At 54.1% G+C, this 25,944-nt stretch overlaps 2 protein-coding genes across 9 annotated transcripts in view; one reads left to right on the top strand and one right to left on the bottom strand.

The window, feature by feature from the left end:
• LOC132344957 (uncharacterized) overlaps positions 1-2,087 on the bottom strand; it is a 29,082-nt gene extending 26,995 nt beyond the window's left edge. Inside the window, exon 1 of the mRNA XM_059885250.1 lies at positions 1,347-2,087. The gene's annotated coding sequence lies outside the window, so the exon portion shown is untranslated. The remainder of the gene's footprint in view (positions 1-1,346) is intronic.
• Positions 2,088-2,211: 124 nt separating this feature from the next.
• Positions 2,212-25,944, top strand: part of TRAF3IP1 (TRAF3 interacting protein 1) — a 60,386-nt gene continuing 36,653 nt past the window's right edge. For 3 of the 8 annotated variants that reach the window (XM_024985836.2, XM_059882362.1, XM_059882380.1), the window contains exons 1-12: positions 2,212-2,456; positions 6,263-6,331; positions 6,687-6,848; positions 8,541-8,684; positions 8,782-9,180; positions 11,545-11,616; positions 12,648-12,723; positions 15,244-15,345; positions 21,837-21,899; positions 24,172-24,192; positions 25,232-25,316; positions 25,707-25,790. In XM_024985836.2, the coding sequence (XP_024841604.1) occupies positions 2,334-2,456; positions 6,263-6,331; positions 6,687-6,848; positions 8,541-8,684; positions 8,782-9,180; positions 11,545-11,616; positions 12,648-12,723; positions 15,244-15,345; positions 21,837-21,899; positions 24,172-24,192; positions 25,232-25,316; positions 25,707-25,790 (1,400 nt within the window). In that variant the 5' untranslated portion in view covers positions 2,212-2,333. Of the gene's footprint in view, positions 2,457-6,262; positions 6,332-6,686; positions 6,849-8,540; positions 8,685-8,781; positions 9,181-11,544; positions 11,617-12,647; positions 12,724-15,243; positions 15,346-17,081; positions 17,178-21,797; positions 21,900-24,171; positions 24,193-25,231; positions 25,317-25,706; positions 25,791-25,944 lie in introns of all 8 variants that reach the window. The other 5 variants (XM_005204987.5, XM_059882375.1, NM_001192044.3 and 2 more) reach the window with 4 other exon arrangements.

Consider the following 25,944-nt stretch of genomic DNA (forward strand, 5'->3'; position numbering starts at 1 on the left):
CTATCTGGTGATGTCCATGTGTAGAGTCTTCTCTTGTGTTGTTGGAAGAGGGTGTTTGCTATGACCAGTGCGTTGTCTTCACAAAACTGTTAGCCTTTGCCCTGCTTCATTCTGTACTCCAAGGCCAAATCTGCCTGTTACTCCAGGTGTTTCTTGACTTCCTACTTTGCATTCCAGTCCCCTATAATGAAAAGGACATCTTTTTTGGATGTTAGTTCTAAAATATAATATTTATCTTTCTCTTTCTGACTTACTTCACTCTGTTTAATAGGTTCTAGGTTCATCCACCTCATTAGAAGGGACTCAAATGTGTTCCCTTTTATGGCTGAGTAAAGTCTCTGATGCTGGGAGGGATTGAGGGCAGGAGGAGAAGGGGACAACAGAGGATGAGATGGCTGGATGGCATCACCAACTCAATGGACATGAGTTTGAGTGAACTCCGGGAGTTGGTGATGGACAGGGAGGCCTGGCGTGCTGCGATTCATGCGGTCACAAAGAGTTGGACGCGACTAAGCGACTGAACTGAACTGAACTGAATATTCCATTGTGTATATGTACCACATCTTTATCCGTTCATCTTTTGATGGGCATGATTATAATGACAATTGCAGTTGCCTAGGGCTCGTGGGGGAGGAGATGAACTGCAAATGAGTAGGAGAAAATGTGTTAGGGTGGTGGTGGTGGTGGTAGCATAACTGTATGTAATTACCAAAATGCATCAATCTCTACACTTAAAGTGGGTGAATTTTATTAAATGTCAATAATAATCAGATATAAATTTTAAGTTAAAAACTCCACATGTAGATACATCATAAGCAAAGAACACATAAAGCATGGAGCACTTTGAAAATGGCAAAAATGAATGTAAATAAAAACTATAAAGGTATCCATCATGCTTAATCGCTCAGTTGTGTGGGACTCTTTGTGACCCCATGGACTGCAGCCCGCCAGGCTTCCCTGTCCATGTGGATGCTACAGGCCAGAATACTGGAGTGGGTTGCCATGTCCTCTTCGAGGGATCTTCCAAACCCAGGGATTGAACCCAGGTCTCCTGCACTGCAGGTGTTCTTTACCATCTGAGCCACCAGGGAAGCCCAAAGGTATCCAAGAGAAGAACTAAAAAAGAGACCACAAAGCGTGGAAAGGATCTACTGAGTGCCTGTGCGTGGTGGACGGAAGACAGATGGGACACAACCACGAACACCGGGTAGAACAAAGGTGTAGCTTTGTGCTGGTTACAGAGCCCTGGCACATCGTTTGGTCCTCACCTCCCTGGGAGTTAGGTAGGCTGGCACAGATTCTCCTGCTTTATAGAAACAGAGACTCAGAGAAAAGGAGTTACTCACTCAGTTCATTACAGTCACTCAGCCGTGTCCGACTTTTTGCGACCCCATGGACTGCAGCATGCCAGGCCTCCCTGTCCATCACCAACTCCCAGACCTTACTCAAACTCATGTCCATTGGGTCAGTGATGCCATCCAACCATCTCATCCTGTCATACCTTTCTCCTCCTGCCTTCAATCTTTCCCAGAACCAGGATCTTTTCAAATGAGTCAGATCTTCATATCAGGTGGCCAAAATATTGGAGTTTCAGCTTCAGCATCAGTCCTTCCAATGAATATTCAGGACCGATTTCCTTCAAGATGGACTGGTTTGATCTCCTTGCAGTCCAAGGGACTCTTAAGAGTCTTTTCCCAACACCACAGTTCAAAAGCATCGATTCTTCCGCGCTCAGCTTTCTTTGGAGTCCAACTCTCACATCCATACACGAATACTGGAAAAACCATACTTTGAGTCGACGGACCTTTGTTGGCAAAGTAACGTCTCGGCTGCTAGCAGAGACATTAGTACTCGCTCAGGAAGCCGTATTAAGTAGCATACAGGAAAGGGCATGTTTTTCGAGAGCACTCAGTCCAGTTCGCCTTAAACCTGAGAAAAAGGCACCGGGAATCCGGAAGTGCTGTGGCCGTCGCCCAGTCCTCCGGCGGTTTCCTCAGTCGCGCGCGGAGAAGCTTCTTCCTTGAGCTGGGGCTTGGAGGGGCGGGCCTGGGCGCCGTCACTCCGCGGGCACGCAGCCCCACCCACATCGGCGCCTCCGCGTGCGCGCGCAGCCGAGCAGGGGGCGGGGCCCCGCGGCGCGTCCGTTGCTAAGGTCGCGCCACCCCTGGCGACCGAGGGCCTCGGCCCGGCGCACGCGCCTGGGCGGACTCCGGTGCACTGTGGGATGGGAACCCGAGCGGCTCGTCGAGGCCGGAGCGGGCAGCGGCGGCGGCGGCGGGGCCGGCGGCGGCCCGGGAGCCGGGCTTAGGCTCTGCGGCCGGCGGGGCGCGGCCATGAACGCGGCGGTGGTGAAGCGGACGCAGGAGGCTCTGGGCAAGGTGATCCGGAGGCCGCCGCTGACCGAGAAGCTGCTGAACAAGCCCCCGTTCCGCTACCTGCACGACATCATCACGGAGGTGAGCGCCGGGCCGGGATCGGAACTGCGGTCTGGGCCGGGTCCCCGTGCGCGGACCGGGTGCGGGCTAGGGTGCAGGTCCGGGGGTCGGGGCCCATGTGGGGTGTCGGGGTGCGGGCTAGGGTGCAGGTCTGGGGGTCGGGGCCCGGGTTCCGGGATGCGGATCGGCGGTCGGTGTTGGGGCGGGGGGCGGGGGCTGGGGGGTTCGGACCAAAGCTGGCGTCGGGATCGGACCTCGCATCGCCGAGCGCTGACGCTGCTCGAGGAGCCCGGCCTCGGCGGGACGGATGATCCCCTGGGCTACCTTTCCCGGGAGTGTCCCGGCTCTTGGGGAGCATTCTTATGTCTTCCGTCCTGCCCTACTCTTCTTAGAGCAGATCTTCCACTCAGCCCGGCAGGGCTGTTTCTGAGACTCTTTTTCCCTTGCAGCGTCTGGCAGATGGAGAGTGTTTACAAATCCCAGCAGAAGGACATTATTTTTTTCTTAGCGCCCCACCCAAGATTCCCTCCACCTGCTTCTGCTGTGGTCACCCCATTGTTGTTCCGTCGCTAAGTCCTGACCGACTCTTCGCAACCCCATGGACTGCATGCAGCACCGCCAGGCTTCCCTGTCCTTCACCATCTCCCGGAGCTTGGTCAAACTCATGTCCATTGAGTCAGTGATGCCATCCAACCATCTCATCCTCTGTCATCCCCTTCTCCTGCCCCCAATCCCTCCCAGCATCAGGGTCTTTTCCAATGAGTCAGCTCTTCCCCATATTGGATGTTTAATCAATGCCTGTGGGTGGACTTATTGAAGGTGGTTGTTGGGGGACCTGGAAGGATATAACTATAAAAGAGCAGGGCTGTATTTGCTGATCGATGGCAGAGCATGCCTTGAGATTAGTTGTCTCACTCTCTTGCCCGCTGGTGGAGGGTTCCTGAGTGATGGAGACTTGTTTGTTGGCACATCCCGGGCACGGTACACAGAAGGTGCACAGCAAACGTCACTGCTGAATGGAGTCAGTCACGGCTCCTGTGACTCCAGTGCCAGCGCCCATTTCCATGGTGCGCCCGAGTGTGGGGTTGCCCTTGGGAACCCAGGCCTGCTCTCTGGGCTTCAGGAATCAGGTTCACCTTGCAGGTGTCCCAGGCTCCTATTCTTGCCCATGTTGATCCTCAAACTTCACTTCTCGGTCCTTCCAACAGGTTCAGCATCTTACTCTTCCACAAACGTGCTTTACTTGTCTTTGCTCTCTTAGCTTATGATATGGACCTCTCTGTGCTTATAAGCTGTGCTTAAAACTCTCAAAACTGACCCACATCCCCAGGGCTGTCTTGACTGGCCTCCTTGTTCTCCTCCTAAGCTAGTGCAGCACCTAGACCGCCCTGGACAGTGTCTGGGAAGGGACAAGGCTGTGTGGAGAGCCTGGTGGGACAGGGCTGTGTAGGGAGCCTCTAGGGGGAGCCAGGCCTTGAGTGGCCTCACCTCTTCCTGTGAAATGGGCAGGTGGTGTCCTCTGACCCAGGAGGGATCCAGTCACTTAGCCAGGAGGTGAGTGGCTGACTGCACCGGTTGCTGTCCCAGCCAGACACTTCAATTTTCTGTGTTAGTCCTGTTTGCTCACTGAAACCAGAAAGCCAGGAAAGAGGCTGGGGGGGCTACATCTTTCTGTGGGTCCTGGTGTGGGATTATCATGGTGGCTGCTGTCCCCACCTCCTGCAAGGTTGGAGAGGGGAGGAGCGTTCAGGCAGGAATCGACTCCGTTGCCAGGTAGCTAGACTGTGGGGAAGGAGTTCAGTGTTCTCCATTGGGATCCACTGGTCTGCTTTTTTGCTAATCTAAGGTCAAAAGTTGGACTGTGAAGAAAGCTGAGCACCAAAGAATTGATGCTTTTGAACTGTGGTGTTGGAGAAGACTCTTGAGAGTCCCTTGGACTGCAAGGAGATCCAACCAGTCCATTCTAAAGATCAGTCCTAGGTGTTCTTTGGAAGGACTGATGCTAAAGCTGAAACTCCAATACTTTGGCCACCTCATGCGAAGAGTTGACTCATTGGAAAAGACTCTGATGCTGGGAGGGATTGGGGGCAGGAGGAGAAGGGGACAACAGAGGATGAGACGGCTAGATGGCATCACCGACTTGATGGACAAGAGTTTGGGTGAATTCTGGGAGTTGGTGATGGACGGGGAAGCCTGGCGTGCTGCGATTCATGGGGTAGAAAAGAGTCAGACACAACTGACTGAACTGAACTGAAGGTCAAAAGTAATTTCTCTACCTGTGTAAACATAAGTATGTTAATTGCCACTTATTTGATAAAGATGTTAGAACAACTGACATATGGAAAGCGTTTTCAAATAATACATGGCGATTCTCTTAGCAAAATTCTTTACTACCCCTGAGTATAGTGTTCAAATTGCCATATTTTAGAGTTTTAGTTACTGCTAAGCTAACTCCGTATCTTTCATAACTTGAAGCATTGATCCTGTGAAATTAATGCCTCTTGTTGCTGGAAATGATTGCTCACAAGTTTATACTGTCAGCACACTAGAAAAACTTCAAAAGGAGCAAAATGAAGAAATTCTAGGAATATTAGATGCTCTTAATATTCCGTTTGATACAGGAAAGCCTGGCGTGCTGCAGTCGTGGGGGTTGCAGAGTCGGGCACAACTTAATGACCCAATAACAACTCGTAATGTTCAACCTGTCTTATAGGGGAAATAACAGCATAGCTGTTGAGCGGTTTGAGAAGTATAGCTAGCCAGTTGCAGCTTGGTCTTAAAGAAGGAACTTGGTATTAGTGTGCCACTGTCTGTTCTTTTCTTTTAAAGCATGTCTTATGGTGATAAGTACTCTTTATATCTGCCAGGACACACACTTATAGGCATATTCACCCTTACCACATACGGATGCAGTCTGATATTTTCCGATCGGTTTTATTTTTTAAAAATAGGCTTACTGCTACCCATTGCATTGACTTTATAGTGACCTGCCACAGGAGAACCAGTGGTCTGAGAGGACCCTGGTGTGTCTGGGGGTGGGGAGGGGCAGAAAGCATCACCAAACCTGAGGGGTAGCTGGGAGGTCCAGGTTGACTGGGGAGAGGGAGTGGTGAGGGGAGCAAAAAAGGGTGATGTGGCAACAGACCACCCCCTCCCCCCAGTCCCCCCTGCAGGGTCCCAGGAAGCGATTGATGCAGTGGTGCGGAGAAACCCAGGCCAGCAAGTCCCCTTTCTTCCCCAGATCCTTGCTTTCCACTGCTCTGAGCGACCCTCAAAAGATGCCTGTTTCTGCTTTTGGACCTCTCGGGGCCTCCATGTGGTCCTGAGGCTGAGTCTGTATTTCCTAATGGCTTTGAAGGCCACCTGGGTCAGGCCCCTGCTGGCTCCCTGGCCTTAGGCCCCTCCTGTCAAAGGCCATCTGCCCCTTGAACGGACCCGCTTGGCCCCGGACCTTGTGGGACTGTTTCTCTGGCCTGGCACATGCTCCCCCAGTTCTTCTCCAGTCTCAGCTTGGATAGGCTTTGCTCTGGGAAGTGTTCCCAGACATCCTGCACTTGGATCAGGGGAGATCCTGTGCCCACTTAGCGCCCTGCAGGTCCATCGTATTTACCTGTCCTCGCAGCCAGATTGACTTCCATGAGGATCAGGCGGACTCTGCCTAGGACGAGGCCCCCGCATGTGGCAGACGCTGGAATGTGTGTCATATCAGCAGATGGAGGATGGCTGGGTGTGGACAGAGCCCGGTGCCCTCAGTGTGGGGGGGTGGACGCGGCTGAGCCCCGGGCTGTCCTGGGGTGCCGACCGTGGCCTTGCCTTTTCTTTTGAAGGTGATCAGGATGACTGGCTTCATGAAGGGCCTCTACACGGACGTCGAGATGAAGTCCGACAATGTCAAGGTAGGTGGGAGGCTCTCTCCCCGGGGACTTCAGAAGCTGTGCTCTGGGGCTGGAGCAGGAGGCTGGTGGCTCCGGGAGCGCCTAGCACTCTCCTCAGCTCAGCTTCCTCCAGCAGCTGCATGGCACGCTGTGTCAGCCTTCAGAAACACAGCTAGTGTTCCGGAGGTGGGTGCTAGCCCATCACCAAACTTTTATTTGGTGGTAGTGGGTATAAAGAGTCAGGAGTTCTAAATCCGACACACCTAAAAAGAGCTTTTTGTCCAAACAGGAAACTGGGCCTGTTGAACATGCTCAGGATAGTGCAAGCTCTTTTTCAAATATTTTAATATCTGTGTTTCAAATGGATATCTTTCAGGATAAAGATGCAAAAATTAGCTTCCTGCAGAAGGCCATAGACGTGGTGGTCATTGTCTCTGGAGAGCCGCTGTCGGCGAAACCAACTCGGATTGTGGCAGGGCACGAGCCCGAGAGGACCAACGAGCTGCTGCAGAGAATTGGAAAGTGCTGTCTCAGCAAGGTAGCGCCACCTGCCCCAGAGCTGGGAGCTGTGCACACCCGGGAGGGTGACACGCCTGGGAGGGCGACCAGGCGGGCCACCCCGGGCAGTGGGCAGCATTGGGAGTGGGCTTTAGCCCTGTCCTCGCAGTCCGATCCCCCCTCTCCTGGAACCTGGGAGTTATCAGCCATGGTGTAAAGCTCTGCAGTGAACAGACGAGCGAGTGCCGGGTGCAGGTTTCCCGAGCTGTCGGTGTGCAGTGGGGGCACCTCGGGCGCCCTGCCTGGGGCACATGGCTGGAGGCTGTGCGCCCAGCCTCTGAAGCCCGGCGCTGCTTCTCCTCTTGGGCCCCCTTTCAGGGCCCGTAACTGTTTCCAGCTCGGGTGGCCGGAGTGGCTGGAGGAGCTGTTTCTCTCCGTCTGTGAGGTTTACAGGGTGTCCCTGTTCTCTGCGGGCCTTTCCAGCCCCCTTCCCGCTTCCCATCCCCCCCTCCCTCTCCCTGCAGGAGTGTATGCAGAGCTCTGCTGCCTTCCGAGAAACCCCCCCACTCCCCCCATGCGCTCGTGAGGGGGCCGGATTTCCTGGGGTCCTCACCACCGGCTGGAATCCGGGCCTCTCTGGCCTTGCCATCCCTCTGGGGCCGTTGGAGGATATCTTCCCTGGGACTCTCCTCCTTCCTGGGATCTGAGTAGCCCCCAGTGGAGCAGAGCTGGACCTTTGTCAGGGGCGTGGCAAACACAGCCCTTGATGGAAGTAATGGGCTGGAGGCCGGGGGCTCGCCTTCCGCTGCCGTGGTGGGAGAGGCGGGCTCCAGCCCACATGGCAGGCAGGAGTGGGGAGTGGGGTCAGACTGGCTACTGGGGCCGCAGGAGAACCCCGCCCGGTGGGTCCAAGGCTTGGCGACTCAGCTGCCCCAGATCCTGCTCCACGCTCCCTTTCCAGAAGAGATCTGACAAGAGATTCTGCTGAATCCTCTGCCCCCGCCCCGGGCGCCTCGCGAAGCCCCGCCCCTCGGGTCCTGGGCTCTCAGCGCCCCCTGGTGCCTGCCCCCAGGTCTCCTGCCCTGCCCGCTCCCTCGCTCACGCTGCCGGTTTTTCAGGGCCGAGATGCCTTCCCCGCAGCCTGTGGGGTCGGCTGCTCCTCCCGGGGTCCCCGTCATGGTCCCCTGGCACACTGCACCGTCTTGGTGGTTGTGTTTGGCCGTCTTGCTAGTGCGCAGCGTGGCCTTGGCCCTTGGTCTAGTTCCCGGCGTGCGACGGGCACTCGGCACAGGCTTGCGGAAAGAGGCAGTGTGTGGGCAAGGGGGAAGCCTGACCAAGGTGTCCAGGACTCCGGGGGCAGGCAGTCTGGGGCGCTGACTGCCCAGGGGATTTTGGCATCTGACGGGGCTCCAGTGAGATCGTTCCTTAGGCCGGCCTCTGTGGCTCTGTGAGAGGTGTGGGGCAGCTCTACATCCTTGACAGCACACACGGCCACGCTTGGCAGCGTGGGTGGAGGGAAGTGGGGTTCGCTTGGCTTGAGTGGACTCTGGTGTTAAGGACTGGAAATGCTGGAGGGGACAGTTCTAGGCAATGCTGTACATTGTCTGTGATAAAATTCATTTCCTTTAGGAGACAGAGAGTCCGTTTGATGAGCAGTCTTTGCTCACGCTTGTGTATTAAGTGTACTGATTTCATTGCAACCTTGCGTTTTCTCTCCTCCTGTTGGGACCAGCTCTCCAGTGACGACGCGGTGAAGAGGGTGTTGGCCGGAGAGAAGGGGGACACGAAAGGACGGCCCTCACTGACGTCCAAACCGCAGGAACTGGATAATAAGAACGTGAGGGAAGACGAGTCCAGGGTCCAGAAAGACAAAGAGGTGAATGCAGGTTACGTGTGTCTAAAAGAGCGGGGCCTTTTGTGGTTCAGGTAGATAATTTGTAAGTGATGCTGTTACTTGGCTTTTTATTTTCCAGGATAGAGGAAATTCTGAACTAAAGGAGAGAAGTACAAGCAGAGATCAGAAACAGAAAGAGGACTTAAAGGAAGAAAGCAAACACCGAGAGAAGGAAAGGGACAAGGACAAGGCCAAGGAGAATGAGCGGGACAGACATAAAGAGCCGGAGCGAGACAAGCACCGCGAAGGGGACCGCGAGCGCGCCAAGAACCGGGCGCGGCCGGACAGGGAGAGGGACCGGGACCGCGGCCCCCGGGAGCGCGACAAGGACGCGGAGCGCCGGAGCGAGGGCGGGAAGGAGAAGGAGCGCGGCAAGGAGCGGGAGCGGGAGCGGGAGCGCCGGCGGCTGCGCAACGGGGAGCTCTGCAGGGACCCCGAGCCCCAGCGAAGCCGCGAGCTTGACCGGCCGGAGAAGAAGGTGCGGGCCCCGGGGCTGCTCCGCCGGCCGCCAGCACAGGGCGCGGGCTCCTCGGGGAAACCGCATTTCTTATGTCACCCCCCTAAAATCACGGCCAGCCTGGAGTCCTTGCAGAACCCGAGGGTGTTGTCTGCCACGTGCACACGTGTCGGGTGTTTTCCTTGGGAGCGCGACCCCGCGACCTTGTGAGCTGTTCCTAGGCCGCCCTCTGTGTGGGGGGGCTCCCCCGGGCTGTGGGCCTGGCCGCCTGCATTCAGGGTGAGGGCCGCTTTCTAAGTCTCTGAGGCATTAGCCAGGTCAGTACAGCGAGACCCCAGCTTACTGAATTCCTGCTCAATTCAAGTTCTCAGGTAAATTTAGGATTTTCCAGCAAATTCGCTTGGTTTCAGGCAGTGGTTTTTATTGTTGTTTCCCTAGATGTTCAGGTTGTTTTGGAGACTCTGTAGATAGGGTAAGCCTCCTGTCAGGGCTGGCATCGCGGACTCTGATTCTTGGGGGACGTCGCATAACTGTAAAGTGTCCTGGCTAGGCCCTGGAAACTCTCCAGCCACTGGGAAGGAGGAAGCTGAGGTCTGGACCACTTCAAGGTCCACCCTAGGGGGTGGCAGGTGGCGAGGGGCCAGGCTGAGCCCCCCTCTGTCCTACTGCGATGGCCATCTGGTTTTGTGACTTGGCATCCCAGGGGTGTGGCTCTGGGAGGTGAGCGGGCCCCTAGGACCAGCCCAGCGCCAGGCCTGGAAGCTGGTCTTCTGGTGGTTCTGTTGGTAATGTTAGTGTGCCACCTGGAACCTTGGGGTCCCCCAGGAGCGTCCAGAAGTCCTCACCATGAGTTAGCTCACCATGCTGTATGTGTTGTAAAAACTGAGACACCCCTCGCCCCCGCCCCCCACCCCCCCATTTTTGCCTCTGTTTAAATGGGGTCTGCTAAGCCACTTCAGTCGTGTCCGACTCTGTGTGACCCCATAGACGGCAGCCACAAGGCTGCCCCGTCCCTGGGATTCTCCAGGCAAGAACACTGGAGTGGGGTGCCATTGCCTTCTCCTAAATGGGGTCTAAGGAAAGTCTTTTCCTCTGACCTGGGTTTTTGTGGTGCTCAGACATTCTTGTGCATTTTGCTGTGTCCTGCCTGGGCACCTTCTCTGCCGTCCAGGCCTTCAGACCCAGGGTCCCCCCTGTGATGTGTCCCGGGGTTCCTGGTGGTGTGCCTGCTATGGGTGGACACCGGGCTGTGCTGCACTGAGTAGGCATCTGAGACAGGGTGATGGGACCCATCCTGCTCCCAGCTGGTCATGCTTGGCCTGAGTGGGTGTGCACAGACCTGTCTTGGTGATCCTGCTGGCCCGGCTCCTCTGTGTCCATCTGGGGCTCCTCTGTGGAGCAGGGTTTTATGGGGGGGGGGCAGGTTGCGCTCTCCCCCGGGAGCCCCCCAGAGGCCCGAGCTGCGAGGCTTCTGTGAGGGCAGCTCTGGAGGAGGAGATGGCTCTCACCTGGGTCCTGCCGGGTGGTCTGATTGGATCTCTTGATGTAGAAGAGACACTCGTGAGATGTTCTTAGCCTGTGAACCCCCAAGTGTGTCCCTGTGTGGCGGTGGAGGTGTGAGGTCGGAGTGGCCATGTCGGGCTGCTCCCTCCTTGCGTGTCTGTGGGCAGCTGTGTGCTGTGGGCGGGGGACCCGGGCATGGAGCCCGGCCCACACAGGAACTGCTTCGGATGCAGTCTGCTACTTCATAATGAAGTCTCGAGGACACTGAATTGTTGAAATATTGAGCAGGCACCCATCGCTTTTCATGGAGGAAAATCTCAGCAACTGTGTCCCTTCTCCTTATGTTGACCTGTGTCAGAGAGTTGACTTAAGCGCCAGGCTTCCTAAGGTGTTGATTTAACCTCTTACAGGTTTCACGTCGTGTTTGTCTTGAGAGTGCATTCCTGTTGCAGAGTCTGAAGCCTTTGCTCTGTCGTGAAGTGAGAGCGGTTTCCTCTCGGAAGCTGGGACCAGGGCAGTGTTGCTCTGGGTGTCTGAGCTCCTTTCCGCTCCAGATCCCCTGTGTGTCCCTGAAATGTTTGCGGGAAGCTTGGCCTGTTGGAGGGACCGTGGGGAAGACTCTGCTCCCTGCTGTTTCCACCCTCCCCCCCAACCCCTGGGCCCTGCCTCTGACACCCGTGGCCTTCTGGCCGCCCCTGGTGGGGGTCCTGGCTGACCCGCCGCTGCTGGGGGTTGGGGCTGGGGGTTGGGCTGGGGCACGACGTGGTACTCCTGTATGAGCAGTTTGTCTTGCTGTCTGTCAGCCTTAGAGAAAGTGTCTCGATGCTTTTTTAGATGTTATGGTCTTGAGTAATTCTACAGTTTGAATTTTTTTTTTTACAGTTATCAAGCTCAGGAGAGATGTCTAAAAAGTTATCAGATGGATCTTTTAAAGACCCCAAAGCCGAAACAGAGGTAAAATTTGAAAAATAACTTTAAGAGATGTAAACCCGTAGCTGTGCTGAGACAGGGCGTGCTGTGCGTGGTCCTTCTCGGTGCCCGGGGCCTCAGGCGCGGGAGCCCACGTTGGTTCAGTTGTAAGAGGAACGGTGGTGGTGGTTTCCTGCCTGTGAAGTAGATGGGGCTGTGCATCCTCTGGGTTTCTGGGGCAGACTCCAGGGCCTCCTTGAACCTTTGTTTGACAGGTGTGACGGGTGGCATGCAGAGGGGCCGGGTCATGGTGTGGGAGCGGGTGGGGTGGCTCTTTGGATCAGTGTTGGGGGATTAAGTCACCAGGCAGATGGGGACGGAGGGCTGGCTCAAGGGGCCCATCCTGCTGCGCTTGGCCTGGGGGGACCCTGTACTGTGCTCCCCGTGGATGGGGTACAGTCCAGGCCATGCCCTCCTGGGGGTGTTTAGACTCCCCCTTACTTCATCATCCAAACTGCAGCTCGATAAGTGTATCTGGGCAGCCACAGGGAAGATGGACAGGCGTGGAGTGGACGCTGTGGGGTTGGTTAGGGCTCCACATGGTGGCTTGAGAGAGGGGTTGGGCGGGGAACTGCATGAGCGGCCGGAGGGTCGGCCTGTGGTATCTCCTGTGGTTTATTGCTCTGTTTAGACAACATCGAGTAGGTTTGCACTTTCAGAGTTGTTCATAAGCACACGGAAGTACTCAAGCTTGTATCAACAGAGGTCAAGTCCTCATAAACTCAGCTGATAAGACAGTGATTCTCAAGGGATGGTCAGTGGCTGACTTTTTTAGGGCTATACAAAAAATGTGGAATTCCGCCTTAGGGTGAAGGAGGTTTCAGCTTCCTTCTGACCCCCACGCTCAGGCCCTGCTGCCCTGACTGCCTTCAGCTCCCCTCTCGGAGCATCTGGGTGTTGTCCTGTTTCCTACTGGCTCTTTCCTTGCGCTTGAATAATACATCTGCTCATGATGCATATGCGTGATGTTGCTATGTGGGGCATCAGTTAATTTTTTTTCATTTTTTTTTTTAAAGACTGAAATTCCCACCAGAGCATCCAGGTCAGTGACAACAAAGATGTCAAAGCGGCGATCCAAGAATTCCGTGGAAGGTACTGCACAGTGTATCACATAATGTATCTGAAAGTGTTAGACTCTTGGCCTTAACTGCAGCATCCACTAGGGAAAAGCTTCTGTGGATAGAAAGCAGGTTTGCCTTTGGAGGGCATGAACAGAGACCATGCAAAAATGATGCAGATGTGTGGCTTTCACGCCCACACACACGTGTGTGCACCTGCACACGTGTGTGAGTTCACGACACCAGGGACAGAGGACACCTCTTTGCTGGAGACCTATGTTCTGATCTAAAAGATATGATTGTTAGGCTTCCGTGTCTCTCTGACTCTTCTGAATGGGTAGGCTAGTTTCGTCCTGATATAGGGTGGACATGGAGAGCATCCTGCACTTAGACAGGTGGTGTTTATTTTACGGGCTGTCTAAAACAGTGTTTAAAACAAGAGCAGAAATTGTCCCTAGGGGTCATTCTGAAAGCTGGAGCTGAAGCAGACAAGCCTGGCCTGGGTTTGCCCGAGGGTGGTGCCTTGTTATGACACACCAGGGAAAGAGTGTCAGTCTGTCCAGGGCGCGGAGGGACAGATGGAGCCCAGCAGTGCTGGAGGCTTTCAGTGGAAGCATGGAGTAGCTTTGAATGAGCAGTAGTTGTTCCTGAGAGTCATCTTTTCCCTAAATTGTAAACCTTAAAGTAAGTGTAGCAAGGATGCAGTAGTTGAGATTCTTCGCTGAGACATTAAACTTAGATGGTACGTGTCAATCTTTGGCATTGATAAATGAGTTAGTGAACGTTTTTGTGCCAGAAACTTCTGTCTTTCGGGCCATCTCTGTGGGACAGGTTCCCAGCTGTGATTCCTGGCACGAGGGCTGGTATGGACGTCCTGAGGTTTCAGCTGCTGTGGGCACTGTCCCAGTCTTCTCCCTTATACTTTCTTCCGGGATTTGTTTTGAGCCTTTGCTGATTTTCATAGACAGAAAGCACTCAGAGTCTGAGTGCTCTTAATTCGCATGAACTCCTTTAACATTAGGGACATCTGCCAGTTTTTTTGGCTTCCCTGGTAGCTCAGTTGGTAAAGAATCTGCCTGCAATGTTGGAGAGCCCAGTTCAATTCCTGTGTCGGGAAGATCCCCTGGAGAAGGGATAAGCTACCCACTCCAGTATTATGGCCTGGAGAATTCCATGAACTGTATAGTTGCCAGTTTTTAAATAAGTATCTGTTTCTTGTATCTTTTCAGGTTTTTAATTCTGATTATGTTTGGTTTCTGACTTGCCTAGGTGTTAAATTTTTATGCACTGGGATTTTTATGCCGTACCAGTCTGTTTGTGTGGTCTGCCCAGAGTTTTGAGATATGAAGATCTTTGTCCCCATGGTCGCTCTCCGGGTGCCCCAGGGTCGCCCCTGACTGGCGGTGCCTTCTTGCCTGCTCTGTACTCTCCCCGCAGGCCTTTTGGGGTCTGGAGTCTGCTGTTTCTGTTTCCGTTTTACTCTTCTGTTTCACTGTCAGTGCCCTGTCATTTTTCTTTTCAAAAAAAAATACAAAGCCATTTTATTTGCTTATTATTGCAGAGACATTTTCCAGTCATTTGAGTTCCATGAGTCAGAGATTCCCACCTCCCATGAAGCAGACTTGTCAGGAGGTGCCTGCACTTGGGTGAAGCCTAGGCTTTGTTCCTGGGACGCCTGGATCCTGCTGCTTTCAAGTCAGACGGGGGGTTTCCCTCTCCAGAGACCTGTGTGCGGTGCTTGGGTGTGTCCACCAGTCAGGGATCGCTCAGTTGTTTTGTTTTCAGATTTCTGGAAATGGTATCTTCTTCACCTCATTAATTTTTTGGTGATCATTGTTGGAATACATAGAAGCTTTACTGATTTATGTGGCTGTGTCTTCAATCTAGCCTGTATCAAATCTTAATAGAGAGTTGTTGCATTGGTTCTTTTCATTTTCTAAGCTGACGGTCATGTCATCTGCTTTTCTCGTCTAATAACTCAGGGTGTTTGCATCTGGGTTGACTGGTGAGCTTGTACCATAAATTTCCTTTTATGTGGTCTTTAAGAGATTTGGTTATCAGAGATTTGCTGGCTTTACAACATTAAGCTCTACTGAGCTACTGACAAATAGGTGAACTTTTTTTCTTCCCTGCCCACTCACCAAGCGCAGACCTAATAACCCCAGGTCCTCAACTGGCACAGCTGGCACTGCCCCCTCTTGTAACGGGTAGCGTTTGGGCAAGTGTCTGGCGCCCAGGAAGTGTGCGAGACACAGGTGCTCTGTGTTCCTGCTGAGAAGAGAAGCCTTGAGTTTACTAGAAGGGTGGGGGTGGGGGGAGTGTCACGTTTGTTGAACATACTCAGAATCTGAAAGCCATTCCAGAATCTCTAGAGGATCGAAAAAGCATTCTGCCTAAGAATATGAGTTTTTTTTTTTTTTTTTGCTTATTCTTAACTAGTGAATTGTAGCAAAGTGAAGCACTTTCAGCTAGGGAATGCATTTTAATTTCATTTGTTCAATAATATGCAGCATTACCAATTAATACATATTTTCATTGTGCAATTTCATGTCAGGAAGAAGGGACTCTAGAACCAGTGAAAATAGTCTCTCCCCTGAAAAAGAATGTAACTCTTCCTACAGTAAAGCTAAGAAGGAGCATGCCGTGAAACAGTTCGGTAAGAGTGAGCCCCAGGGGAGGCTGAGAGTGCTCACTGGTGAGTTGAAACCTTTAGCTGCCGGATCCTCTGCTTGGCCACCGAGCAGACGGAGCCCTGTGGCTGCTGCCCCGGAGATGCACCTGCTCGGCTCTGGGAGGGGCCCTGGTGCTGGAGCACTGCCCTCGGGCGGCCGGGGTCGGGCAGGGCAGAGGGGCCGCCGACCCTGGGGTCTGAGCCACAGGGCGCCCCACCCCCAAGTGAAGGTTCCCTGCCACGGATCAGGCCCTGGCCCGTGGTCCACAGGAGCCTTCCATTGTTCTGCAAATGTCTGTAGGGTCCCTGCCCTCATGGAGAGTTTGCTCTAGAGGGAGAAGACAGATAAGAGAGAGAGATCAGGGAGTATACCTTCTATTAGATAATAAGGAGATGGCAGGGTGTATACTTTCTATTGGGTAATAAGGAGAGGTCAGGGTGTACACCTTCTGTTAGATAATAAGGAGAGGTCAGGGTATATACCCTGTATTAGATAATAAGGAAAGGTCAGGGTGTACACGTTCTATTAGACAATAAGGAGAGATCAGGGGATATACCCTCTGTTAGATAATAAGCAGAGGTCAGGGTGTATACCCTCTATTAGATAATAAGGAGAGGTCAGGATGTACACTTTCCTATTAGTTTAGCAAAGAGTTTTGAAGGGAAAGGAAGCTTACAGGAGTGAGGGGCGGGGGGCAGGGTGTCTGCACAGAGTCAGCTCGGGTTGCTGAGCACATGAGCTGCGGGTCTCCAGGACTGGCCAGAGGCCCATAGCTGGGACAGCGTTGCCTGTTGGTGAGCCTGGGAGCCGGGTGGAGAGGCTGGAGCAGAGAGAGGGCAAGTGATCGGAGACCTGGCTCCTGAGTGGCAGGCTGGGTTCGTCGGGGGCTGCGTCTGCTGGGCAGACTGTTTAAGTGTGAACGCAGCCCCTGGGGGTGTCCAGCAGGATGGAGACCAGCCCAGGCTTGAGAAAGGGCCCCCATTAAAACTGCAGGGAGCAGGAGTGAGGCAGAGAGCCGCCAGGGGCTGAGGCTGTGTGTGGGTGGCAGGCCGTGATGGCGGGGCTCGAGGGTCCCTGCTGAGACCAGGGTGGGGTGATGGGCATGCTGGTGCAGTGGGCAGCACCTGTTCACGAGGAGAGGAGTTGGAGAGAGGGTCAGTCCTGAGGGCTGGAGCCTGACCCTGGGTGGTGTCGTTTATGGACGCGGGGAAAGCTTTGGGAGAAGCTGGTTGGTGGATCGGGTGGCTGGGCCAGGAATTCTGTTCTGGAGGCATTACGTTCAAGGCACCCGTGAGACAGCCGGGTAGAAGTGTTGGGAGCACAGGCGGGTGTGTGGCCTGGGGTTCAGGGAGAGACCTGGAGAAGCCGGCGTTAACGTAAAAGAAGCTGGGAATTTCCAGGGGAGCATAGGACCTTCATGCAGTGACTCATGACTTGAGGAGCAGCGCGCCCAGGATTCGAGGGTCGGAGAGGAGGGGGCGACTCTGGCAGAGGAGACACAGGCCAGCGAGGTGGAGGCGAGTTTGGAGAGGGGCGTCCTGAAGCCAGGCAAGGGGGGCGTCTTACCAGCATCCTGCGGAGACAGAGAACTGGCCATTGAGTAGACGGGACAGCTAGTTGGTGACCGTGGCAGAAACCCCTGTAAATCCAAACAAGCCAAAGCAACCGGATACAAAAGCCTTTGCAATAGTTTAATCTGTCGTTAACTATCTCATGTCAGGAAGAAAGGAGAATGTTGTTTCAGCTAAAATTTTAGACCCCGTAGTACCTGGATTAAATAATGAACCAGATCAGGAAACTACAACTTCAGAAATAGGTGAGAAAAATATATTCTTTAGTTTAGATTCCTCACTGCTTTGATAAGAAATATTCCCACCACTTTAATGTTCATCCGATTCTTTTCACAATGTATTGAAGACCCGAAATGACTTGATATTCTGTTTGCTTTAATCTGCTAAGTTTTATAATGAAAAAGAGTAACTGAGCTTGACGTTAACCTTTTCATGCCTTTTTACGTGTGACATTTCTGAATCTAAGTCAAAGTGCTTTCTTTTATCTTGGCTGCTGGAATTTTACAAAATGGAGTAGATAGATAGAGACTTATCTTTCATTTCTCCAGACTCCTCTGCCCTGTTCTATTAAGCAAATGCTCCACCATAAATGGGCTTCCCCCATGGCTCAGCGGTAAAGAATCTGCCTGCAATGCGGGTTCCATCCCTGGGTTGGGGGGATCCTCCGGAGGCAGAAATGGCAGCCGGTTCCAGTCTTGTTGCCTGGAAACCCCCTTGGATAGAGGAGCCTCGTGGGGTTGCAGCGTCGGATGCGACTGGGCACGAGCATGGCCTTGCCGCAGGAAATATTTTAAGGTGCCTGCTCAGAGCTCCTGGGGACGGCATCCCCGAGGCGCACCCTTGACTTTTGAGGCTGCAGCGTGACGTGTGCACATGTGCTCGCCCTGCTGGTACGGTGAGGTTAGATGTGCAGATGCGGAATTTCAGTGGGATCATCCGAGATGACAACTGCGTGCCGTCTTCTTCGATGTTTAGCTCAGTTCTTCAGCAGTGTGGCAATTCTTGAGTGACATTTAAGGGGGAAAATAGTGTAAATCTTGACTTCAGGGAGAGGTAAATGTTTTTCTGGGCTGAGCTTGCCTCAGATCTAGCTGGTCTGTAAACATTCAGTGATTGTAACTGGAATAGCAGCAGGCCTGTTGTTGTGTGCATTCTGCCTTTCCTCATTTTTTTGCTGTTCTAAGAGATGTGTGTGCAAGCCTTCTGCTCCATCATCGGTTCAGCAGTGACGATCCGTGGTTGTTCTGTTCCAAGTAGGTCAGCCCTGTGCGGTTTATCTGGGTCTTGAGCAGTGTGGGGGACGGATGACCTACATCGGGGCAGAGTGCTTTCTTATGGATGGACACACCGTTCTCACTGACCACACGGGTTGTGCCATTCAGCCGCATCTCGTGATGGTTTATTTCACTTCTGCGGGAGCTTTTCTCAGCCCCTCGGGGGTCCCGGAGCTGCGGGAGAGGGGAGTGGGCCAGGGGGTGAAGCTGGAGTGAGAGGTTGCCCCGGGCAGGCAGCTGGGCGGCCCACGTGGACGCACCTCGCCTCCAGACCCGGACCCGCGACCCCGCTGGCCTGGAGCGAGCCGCAGGGTGTGCTCACTGAGCGGTGTCTCCTCATGGGTGCCAGGTGTGAGAAGATGTGCCTGGAGGATCCGTGCAGTGGCTGCCGTGTCACAGGCGTGCCGTGCACGATGGCTCTAGTGCTGGTCACTTACACGGCTGGCAGAGCCCAGTCAGGGTGAGCCAGCGCTGTGCTGAGAGGGCGTGATGGGTTTAAAGTCAAGTCAGAGAGTTCTTTAGCACTGTATGGATCTTTGTAGACCTTTATGTGCAGCTGTGAAAATGATGGGAGTTGCACGTTGAAGGAGCACAGAGCCCTGACCTGGGCCCCAGACCAGAGCTTTGCGGAGATGAGGGGGAGCCTGGTGCCACCTGGTGGCCACGCGCCGAGTCCCAAGCGCTTGCTGTGCCCAGGTGTGGTCCTGGCCCCCTGGGCTTGGGCGGCCCTCCTCGCAGGCCCTTCCTCCCTCGAGCCTGTCCCTGCGCCCCCCGGGTCCCCGTCATCACAGGTGTCCTCCCGCCCCGGCCGTCCCTGGACTCTCGGAATCCAGGGCTTGCAGCCGGCGTTGGGGTTCCTTAAGCCTCCAGGTGCAGTGGCGCCGTCTCTCACAGTCCCCGTCCACCCCCGGCCAGCGCTTCCCACTGAAGCTGTGCCTCGTCACTCTGACTGCTCCCAGGCCAGCCGGCCGGCATTGCCGCGGGGAGTCCCGGGAGAGTGCGCGGGCTTGGTGGTTCTCATTTGCCTTTTCAGGCCTATTGAAAAGTTCAGCAAGAGATTTGTCCATTTTTTTCTCAAAACACGAGCGCTGTCTTTCCCTGCTCCCATTCCCATGCAGGCTGAGGAGACTCGGTCCTCCCGGGACGCAGCCGTTTGATGGTCCGAGGTCTCCTGGAACCTTCTCCATCCGTCTCTTTATCTTGCTTGGGTTCCCTCGTTTCATGTCCTTCCGTTGTGTAGAAGTTTTCATTATGAAAAGTAGATGAAAGAAGAAAGAGGAGAGCGATCCGCACCGGTGTGCCCCTCACCCGGGCGCGGTGTCCGCACCGGTGAGCCCCTCACCCGGGCGCGGTGTCCGCACCTGTGAGCCCCTCACCTGGGCGCGGTGGTCCGAAGGTTCTGGCGTTGTTTGCGTAACCTATAGTGACATTGTTTTATGAATGATTTCAAAGGTATATTAAAAATATTTTAATACTCTAAGTATTCCGTCTGAACACTTCAGCATGCACTTACGTGGCCGTGAAATGACTGTTGAACCTAACGCACTGATTCCCCCAGAGCGTCTGAAACCCAGGCTGCATTCTGCCTTTTTACCCTCTGCTTTTGTCTCTTCCGCCGCTTTGAGTCTGGAATACCCCCCGCCCCGACTTTTGTCCCAGAACGTTGCCTTTGCGGAGCGGTGCGGTTGCTGGTCGGGTGCAGCATGTTGTCTGCTCGTTCCTCACGGTGTCATTTAGCTTAGAGCCCCCGCCCCCCTCCGTATTTCCCTTGGGTCTAAAGGCCTGATCAGACTGGGGCTGAAGGGCCTGCTCGCCCTCGCCCTGCGAAGGTGCCGCTGTGCCCTTTGCCTTACGTCCCGTCAGGATGCACTCAGCGTCTCTGCACCCCAGGATACAAGGCTGGGGCTGATCCCTGTGCCAGGCAGCTCCCCCAGTGTAAACCCTGGTTGTTTGCGTTTGCACCTGGACATGGTCAGCAGCTCTGTGTGGTAAGACGCTGCACAGAGCCCTGGCAGAGAGCGGGCGGCTCGTGCTGTGCTGCGGGCCAGTGCTGGCTGAGGCCTTTCCGGGGAGTAACTGTAGACCCACCAGGCACCCAGCTTTGCTCACGTGCTCTCACTGGGGCGAGAGCCCACTCCAGGTGCGACGTTTCGCCCTCGTCCTCACCTGCAGGACCCGGTAATTACCAGTAATTCAGTCAACAGGTGGTGCTCATGCGCTGTGGTTTTTCCCTTTGCCAATTCATAGTGATTTCAATTTCTAATTTTTTTTCTAAAGCTGTTGTTTGCCAAGCTGGCTAACCTACACTCTCTGAATAAGGATTGGTTGTAGTATTATTAGTGAAGGTATAGTCTGTTTTTTTACGTACTTTCAATTTGTGTGAATTGGGGGTTCAATAAACCTCACTTAAGACTACTGCTAGAAATGTTAAAACAACCATCATCGGCCTCTCAAAAACTAGAGAACTTTGAGGAGATGAAATTGTGCACAGCGTCCTTGGTCTCCCTGAACCACGGACAGAACGCGCCTGTAATTTACTCACTGTGTTGGTGGAGTTTGCCACAGTATAGAAAGTATTTGATGCTTCTGAATAGTATGTGACAACTTAAAGTAATTGGGGTGTTTTCTTCTAAAATTGGTCATCTACGGTCATCTAATCTGATTTTTAGATTTGTTTTAGAACTTAATGGTACTTCATGTTGGTTCTTTGGTTGCTGTCCATGAGACATCATAAATAATTAACTACTTGAATCAGGCTGTTTAGGTCCACATCGTTCTTAACAGATCAAAAAGAATTTTCTCAGAAAATTATATGTTGTCTGTTTTATGTAGTTCTATTACATAAAATAAAGCAACTCTTTATTTGCTAAGAATAAAGATTGATTATTTTATAATGACAGCGTAATTCTGACATAAACTATTTCTTTGAGTACTTTTAAGTATAAGATTGTGTCTCAGGAAAGGGAGCATCTTCCCAGTTCTGTGTTTGTCTCCAGATCCATCTTAGCTACAGGGGGTCGGTGCTTTGGTAACGGGTCAGGTTTCCTCCCTGGTTTTTGCCACAATTCAGAGTGTGTCCCCTCAGCCCCCCTGCTTTTGTTTTTAATAGAAATGTTTTATTTCTCGGGTACTTGATATTTTCTTCTATTTGGTCAACATTTGCACGTCAGTCAGTAAACAGTAGGCAGGTGTGCTGGAGTTTCCGACGTGTGTAGGGCTGTGCAGAGCCAGGAGCGCTTCCCTCTTGCTCCTGCCGTCCTGAAGCTGCAGCCTCAGGTCATGACTCCCAGGCCGGGCCATCGTGGGGAGACCAGGGGGGACTGGTGGTATCAGGCCGTCCTGGAAACGGTGGGGGGGTCCCTGCCTCTGCCTCGACTGGGTGGGTGGGGCCTGCCTACTTCCCAGGCGCCCCTTCCCCGCGCCTGATCCCAGAGCCAGGCTTGGGGGGAGTGGTCCAGGTGCATCCTCTAGAAAGCCGCCCTCGGTCATCCCCGGGGAACTGGCGATGGGGAGGCACAGAGGCGTCACGTGCCGCCGTGACCCCACTGCACGTCTCCCTCTTAATCACCCGCCTTAACTATCTGACGTCAGAAACGAAAGAAGCTAATACTAACTCAGCTAGTATTTCAGATGACACTGCAGCCAGTTTGTGGAGAGGCAGCGCTGAGTCAGAGCCAGCCGTGAAGCAGAAAGGTAAGAGGGAGGCTGGTCACCCGTGCGTCCCCTACACGGGGTGTCCCGGGGTCATGGCTGCAGCTGCAGGCTCCCAGGCCTCTGACCCCGCCGAGGCCCAGCCCCTTGTCATCCACACTCAGGACTGAACATGGCTGGTGACTCGCTCTTGCCTGTTTGATAAACTAGAGGAGAGCGTCCTAGTCCTAGCCTGAGGGCAGCAGACCTCCCTGAGTCCTGAGTTCCTCCTGAGTCCAGAAGTGTTGGGGTGACCCAGGGAAAAGCCTTAGTTGCTGCTGGGGGTCCCGGAGGCCGGGCTGCAGCCCCAGGTTTCCCATCCAAAGAGGACTTCCCAGCAGCTCAGAGGCCGTCTCCACTCTTAACTTTTCTGTGATGTTCTCTGTCTCAAGCCCTCCCTCACTAAGGTTCTGCTTTCAAGCATGATTTTTTTTCCTCAGCATTAAAAAAATAAAATTGTAGTAAAGTTATACATTCAGTAATTGCTTTTTTTTTTTTTTAAAAAAAGGTTTTTTATTGGAGTACAGTTGCTTTGCAATGGTGTGTTAGTTTCCGCTGTACAGCACAGTGAACCAGCGTACGAGCACACACATCCCCCGTTTTCTGGACCACTGTGCGCTTCTTCAGGCCCTGGAGGTCCTGCTGGGCATGGAGGGGCACCCTGCCCGCTGCCCCCATGTCGTGCCCCAGCGCCACACTCGGCGCAGGTGTCGGGGCCGCGGGGGTGTGGGCAGGTGAGGGCTGGTGTTTGCCAGCCTGTTCAGCAGAAAGTGTCTGTTGGAGGCCTGCGGTGCGCTCAGCCCTCGGGCAGAGAGCGCCTGAGTGAGCTGAGCCGGCAGACACTGCAGCAGATGCTCTGGGTGGTCTGCGGGGAGCCTTCACACCGGGGTCAGGGAGGGCCTTGGGGCCTCGGGGCGGGGCAGGGGCGGAAGCTGGGGCCAGTGGCCTTATTGCAAATTTGGAGACAGGATGCTGATGCTGTTTTTAGGGGTGAGTGGCTTCAGGATGCTCAGATCGCATGGGAAGTGTAGCGCGTGGTCCAGAGGCCAGACTGGCCGCGGCTGTGGGGCGATGGGGAGGGACAGAGCAGTGGGGTTGCCTGGAGGCGTGTGGATGCCCGGGCGATGCGCCCGAAGGCGGGGCTGGTGGCCTTGACTGGGGCTGGGAGCCCGGCGGTGGGGGGCCGGCCAGGGATGAGGGAGGAAGGCAGAGGGGGCCTTGGCCCGGGCGTTGGGGATGGAGGCTGGGTGGTGCAGGCGAAGCCCAGGGCCGGGGGCATCTGTGAGGCAGGGCGCCGAGCTGTGCTGGGGGCAGGCCACTCTGTGTGTGCAGTGCCCGGGGTCAGCTCGGGACTCTGCTGCCCTCGGAGCCCCCCGAGGCCCACAGCCCCTTATGGCTCTGAAGAAGGCCCGGGGCTGTGGTGTCAGGGCCTCGGGGGCAAGGCAGCTCTCGCAGTCTCTTCCCTAACACCCAGTGCGTCCTCCCCGGCGGCCCCGTCTTCCAGACTGCCCTCTGCAGGGATGGCCTCTGGGATGCAGGTGTCCAAGGCCCAAGGCCGGGCCCCTGCACCCCCAGAGCCGGCCCCTTTGGGGCAGCGTGTCTGTGGCTCTGACCTTGGTGTCCACAGGCCGCTTTTGCGGTCTGGCCTTCCCCACGTTTAAGCGTGTGTCCTCCGGGTCACCTGGCCATCCCTGGGGGCGTCTATTCTTGTCCTGCATCCAGGGAGCTTTGGCTCTTCTGCGCACGTATTCGTGCGTTGTAAGAGTGTAGCACAGGGGCTGTCCTGGGTCCACCCACCCTACGGCGCTTCCCTCCTTGGTTGTGGCCTCGGCCATCACGTTTGTCCCCATCGCGTGGCACTTGAAGGAAAAGTCCCGGGTGCCAAGTGCCGAGGCGGGCTGCTGGGGGCAGACGCCCCGATGGAAAGACACCCGCGGCCGACTTACGTGACACGGGCCCGTTTGCCTGCGCCTGGCTCTGTCACCTCCCGCCTCTGTGCCCGTCACCCGTCTCTGTGACTGATATGCTTTCTCCTCATTCCTATCCTGTTTTCAAGTAATGACATATGATTCATGGTTTTGTTTGTCTGTCTCTCTCTAAAAATAAAACAGTGGCATTAGGAAGCTGGAAAAAAGACTATGAGAAAATGACCGTTTTTCTCCTAATGGACATCCAAAGTTATTACTAATATATTTTTCTCAAATCCTGTTCTGATCATTAAATATACTGAAGTTTCCTGACAGAAATTGATTCTCTGATGTGCTTTTTTTTTTAGGTGACTGTCCTAGCGATGCAGGTAAGTAATGGCCTTAAGTAAATCTGTTTGGTATAAATTGTGTCCGTGTGTACAGACACTAACGTGCGCTCTCGGATTTATGCTTTATACGCTGTGTTAGTGAAAGCAGCTTAAGGAAACATAGCCACCAATTAAGATTTAACTTTTTATGTTTTAAAAGAATGCATTTCAGGAATTTTTTCTTGAGTATAAATTATATTTCCAATAATCAAATTCTGGTTTTACTATTTTCTAACATATTAAGCACTTTCACTTTAAATAGTAGGGTAAATTTAATTGTCTTAATAGTTTGGGTTTACTGTTTACTGATTAAATCTTTATCAAAATGAACACAACTTTATTCAGATTATAAAAATATTATGGTACAGAGCCAAAATAAAAAAAAACTTTAAAAATGCAGAATAATATGAAGAAAATGAAAAGCACTGGTAATCCCAGTGCTCGTAACTTGAATGAATGTCCTTCTAGACCCCCATCTATGCTATGTAGTTATTAGATACGTTACCCACCCCACTGTCCGTGCCTGGAGAATCCCGTGGACAGAGGAGCCTGGCGGGCTGCCGTCCATGGGGTCACAGAGTAGGACACGACTGAGCGCAGCACGCTGTTGATGATGCGTGTATTAACACGGTGACGTTTCATACGAGCGTGTGACGCGGGGCCAAACCACAGTTCCCCGTCTCCCAGTGTCTGTCCCTGCGGCGAGCGATGCCTGAGCATCTTGACGCGTGCGTGTTTACACGTGTGTGTCTGCTTCTGTCCTTGGCCTGTGTTTTCCTTTCAGTTAAACTGCTGACTTGACACACCTACCTGTTGAATTCCGATTTCTTGAGAAGTTGACCCAGTTGTATTTCGAGTCTGCCCGTGTCCCCACACCTCCCCCAAATTTAGATGCCAAGCGTCTGTTTTAATTTCATCAGAATGATGAGAAGATTTTCATTCATGTTTGTCATTGTTTTGATGGCTGTCTCTTCACACGTTTACTTGTTTTTTTTTTTTCCCCTTTGTGAACTTGCTGGTGGGCCGGCCGCCCGTCCAGAAGGAGACGCTGGAGCTCCCGGCCAGGAGAAGAGCGAGGCGCCCGAGAACCCCGAGCCGCCCGGCGAGCCCCCCGCGGCGGTCAGGTCCGTGCGCCCGGTCCCGCCCCCGCCTCTCCGTGCTGCCCCAGCTCGTGTGCTGCTTGAGCTCCATGGTTTGTTCAGAGAAAGCGAAGCCCGCTTAGTGTCCTGGTACCTGAGGCGCGCCTGACCGCCGTGGAGCGTCTCGGAGCCTGAGCGAGGCTCGTGCTCACGGCTGCGTCCGTCACGGGCTTGACTCCTGGTAGTTGTGTGTACCTCTTGTTACCTTAACGAGATGAGGAGGTGGGTGCCTTAGACTTGTCAGGTTAGTGGGACGCTCTTGGTGTCCTGCAGACCGTGTCCTAAGCGGCAGGCTGAGGGTGGCCTGGAGGTTGGCATCAGCGTTGGTGTTCCTCCGTCCGCTGAAACGCCCAAGTGTTCTGTGTCTCTTTTCAGGAGGCTACCTCGGCCCGGGAGCGCACGGCCCGCGCCTCCCCGGGTCCGACGGCAGGAGAGCGTGGAGGCGCTGACCACGGACAGGTGGGCCCCGGGCAGCCACGCCGCTGTCTCGGCACCGGGAGTGGGGCAGGGGCTTCCCCAGCACGGGGGTGGGGGGGGGGCTGGCGGGGGCGGCACACAGGCTGAGGCGGAGGCGCAGCACCTGGGGGGCCCTGACCTCTAAGCACGGGCCAGA

The sequence above is a fragment of the Bos taurus genome, chromosome 3, assembly GCF_002263795.3.
Source record: "Bos taurus isolate L1 Dominette 01449 registration number 42190680 breed Hereford chromosome 3, ARS-UCD2.0, whole genome shotgun sequence".
Classification (NCBI taxonomy): Eukaryota; Metazoa; Chordata; class Mammalia; order Artiodactyla; family Bovidae; genus Bos; species Bos taurus.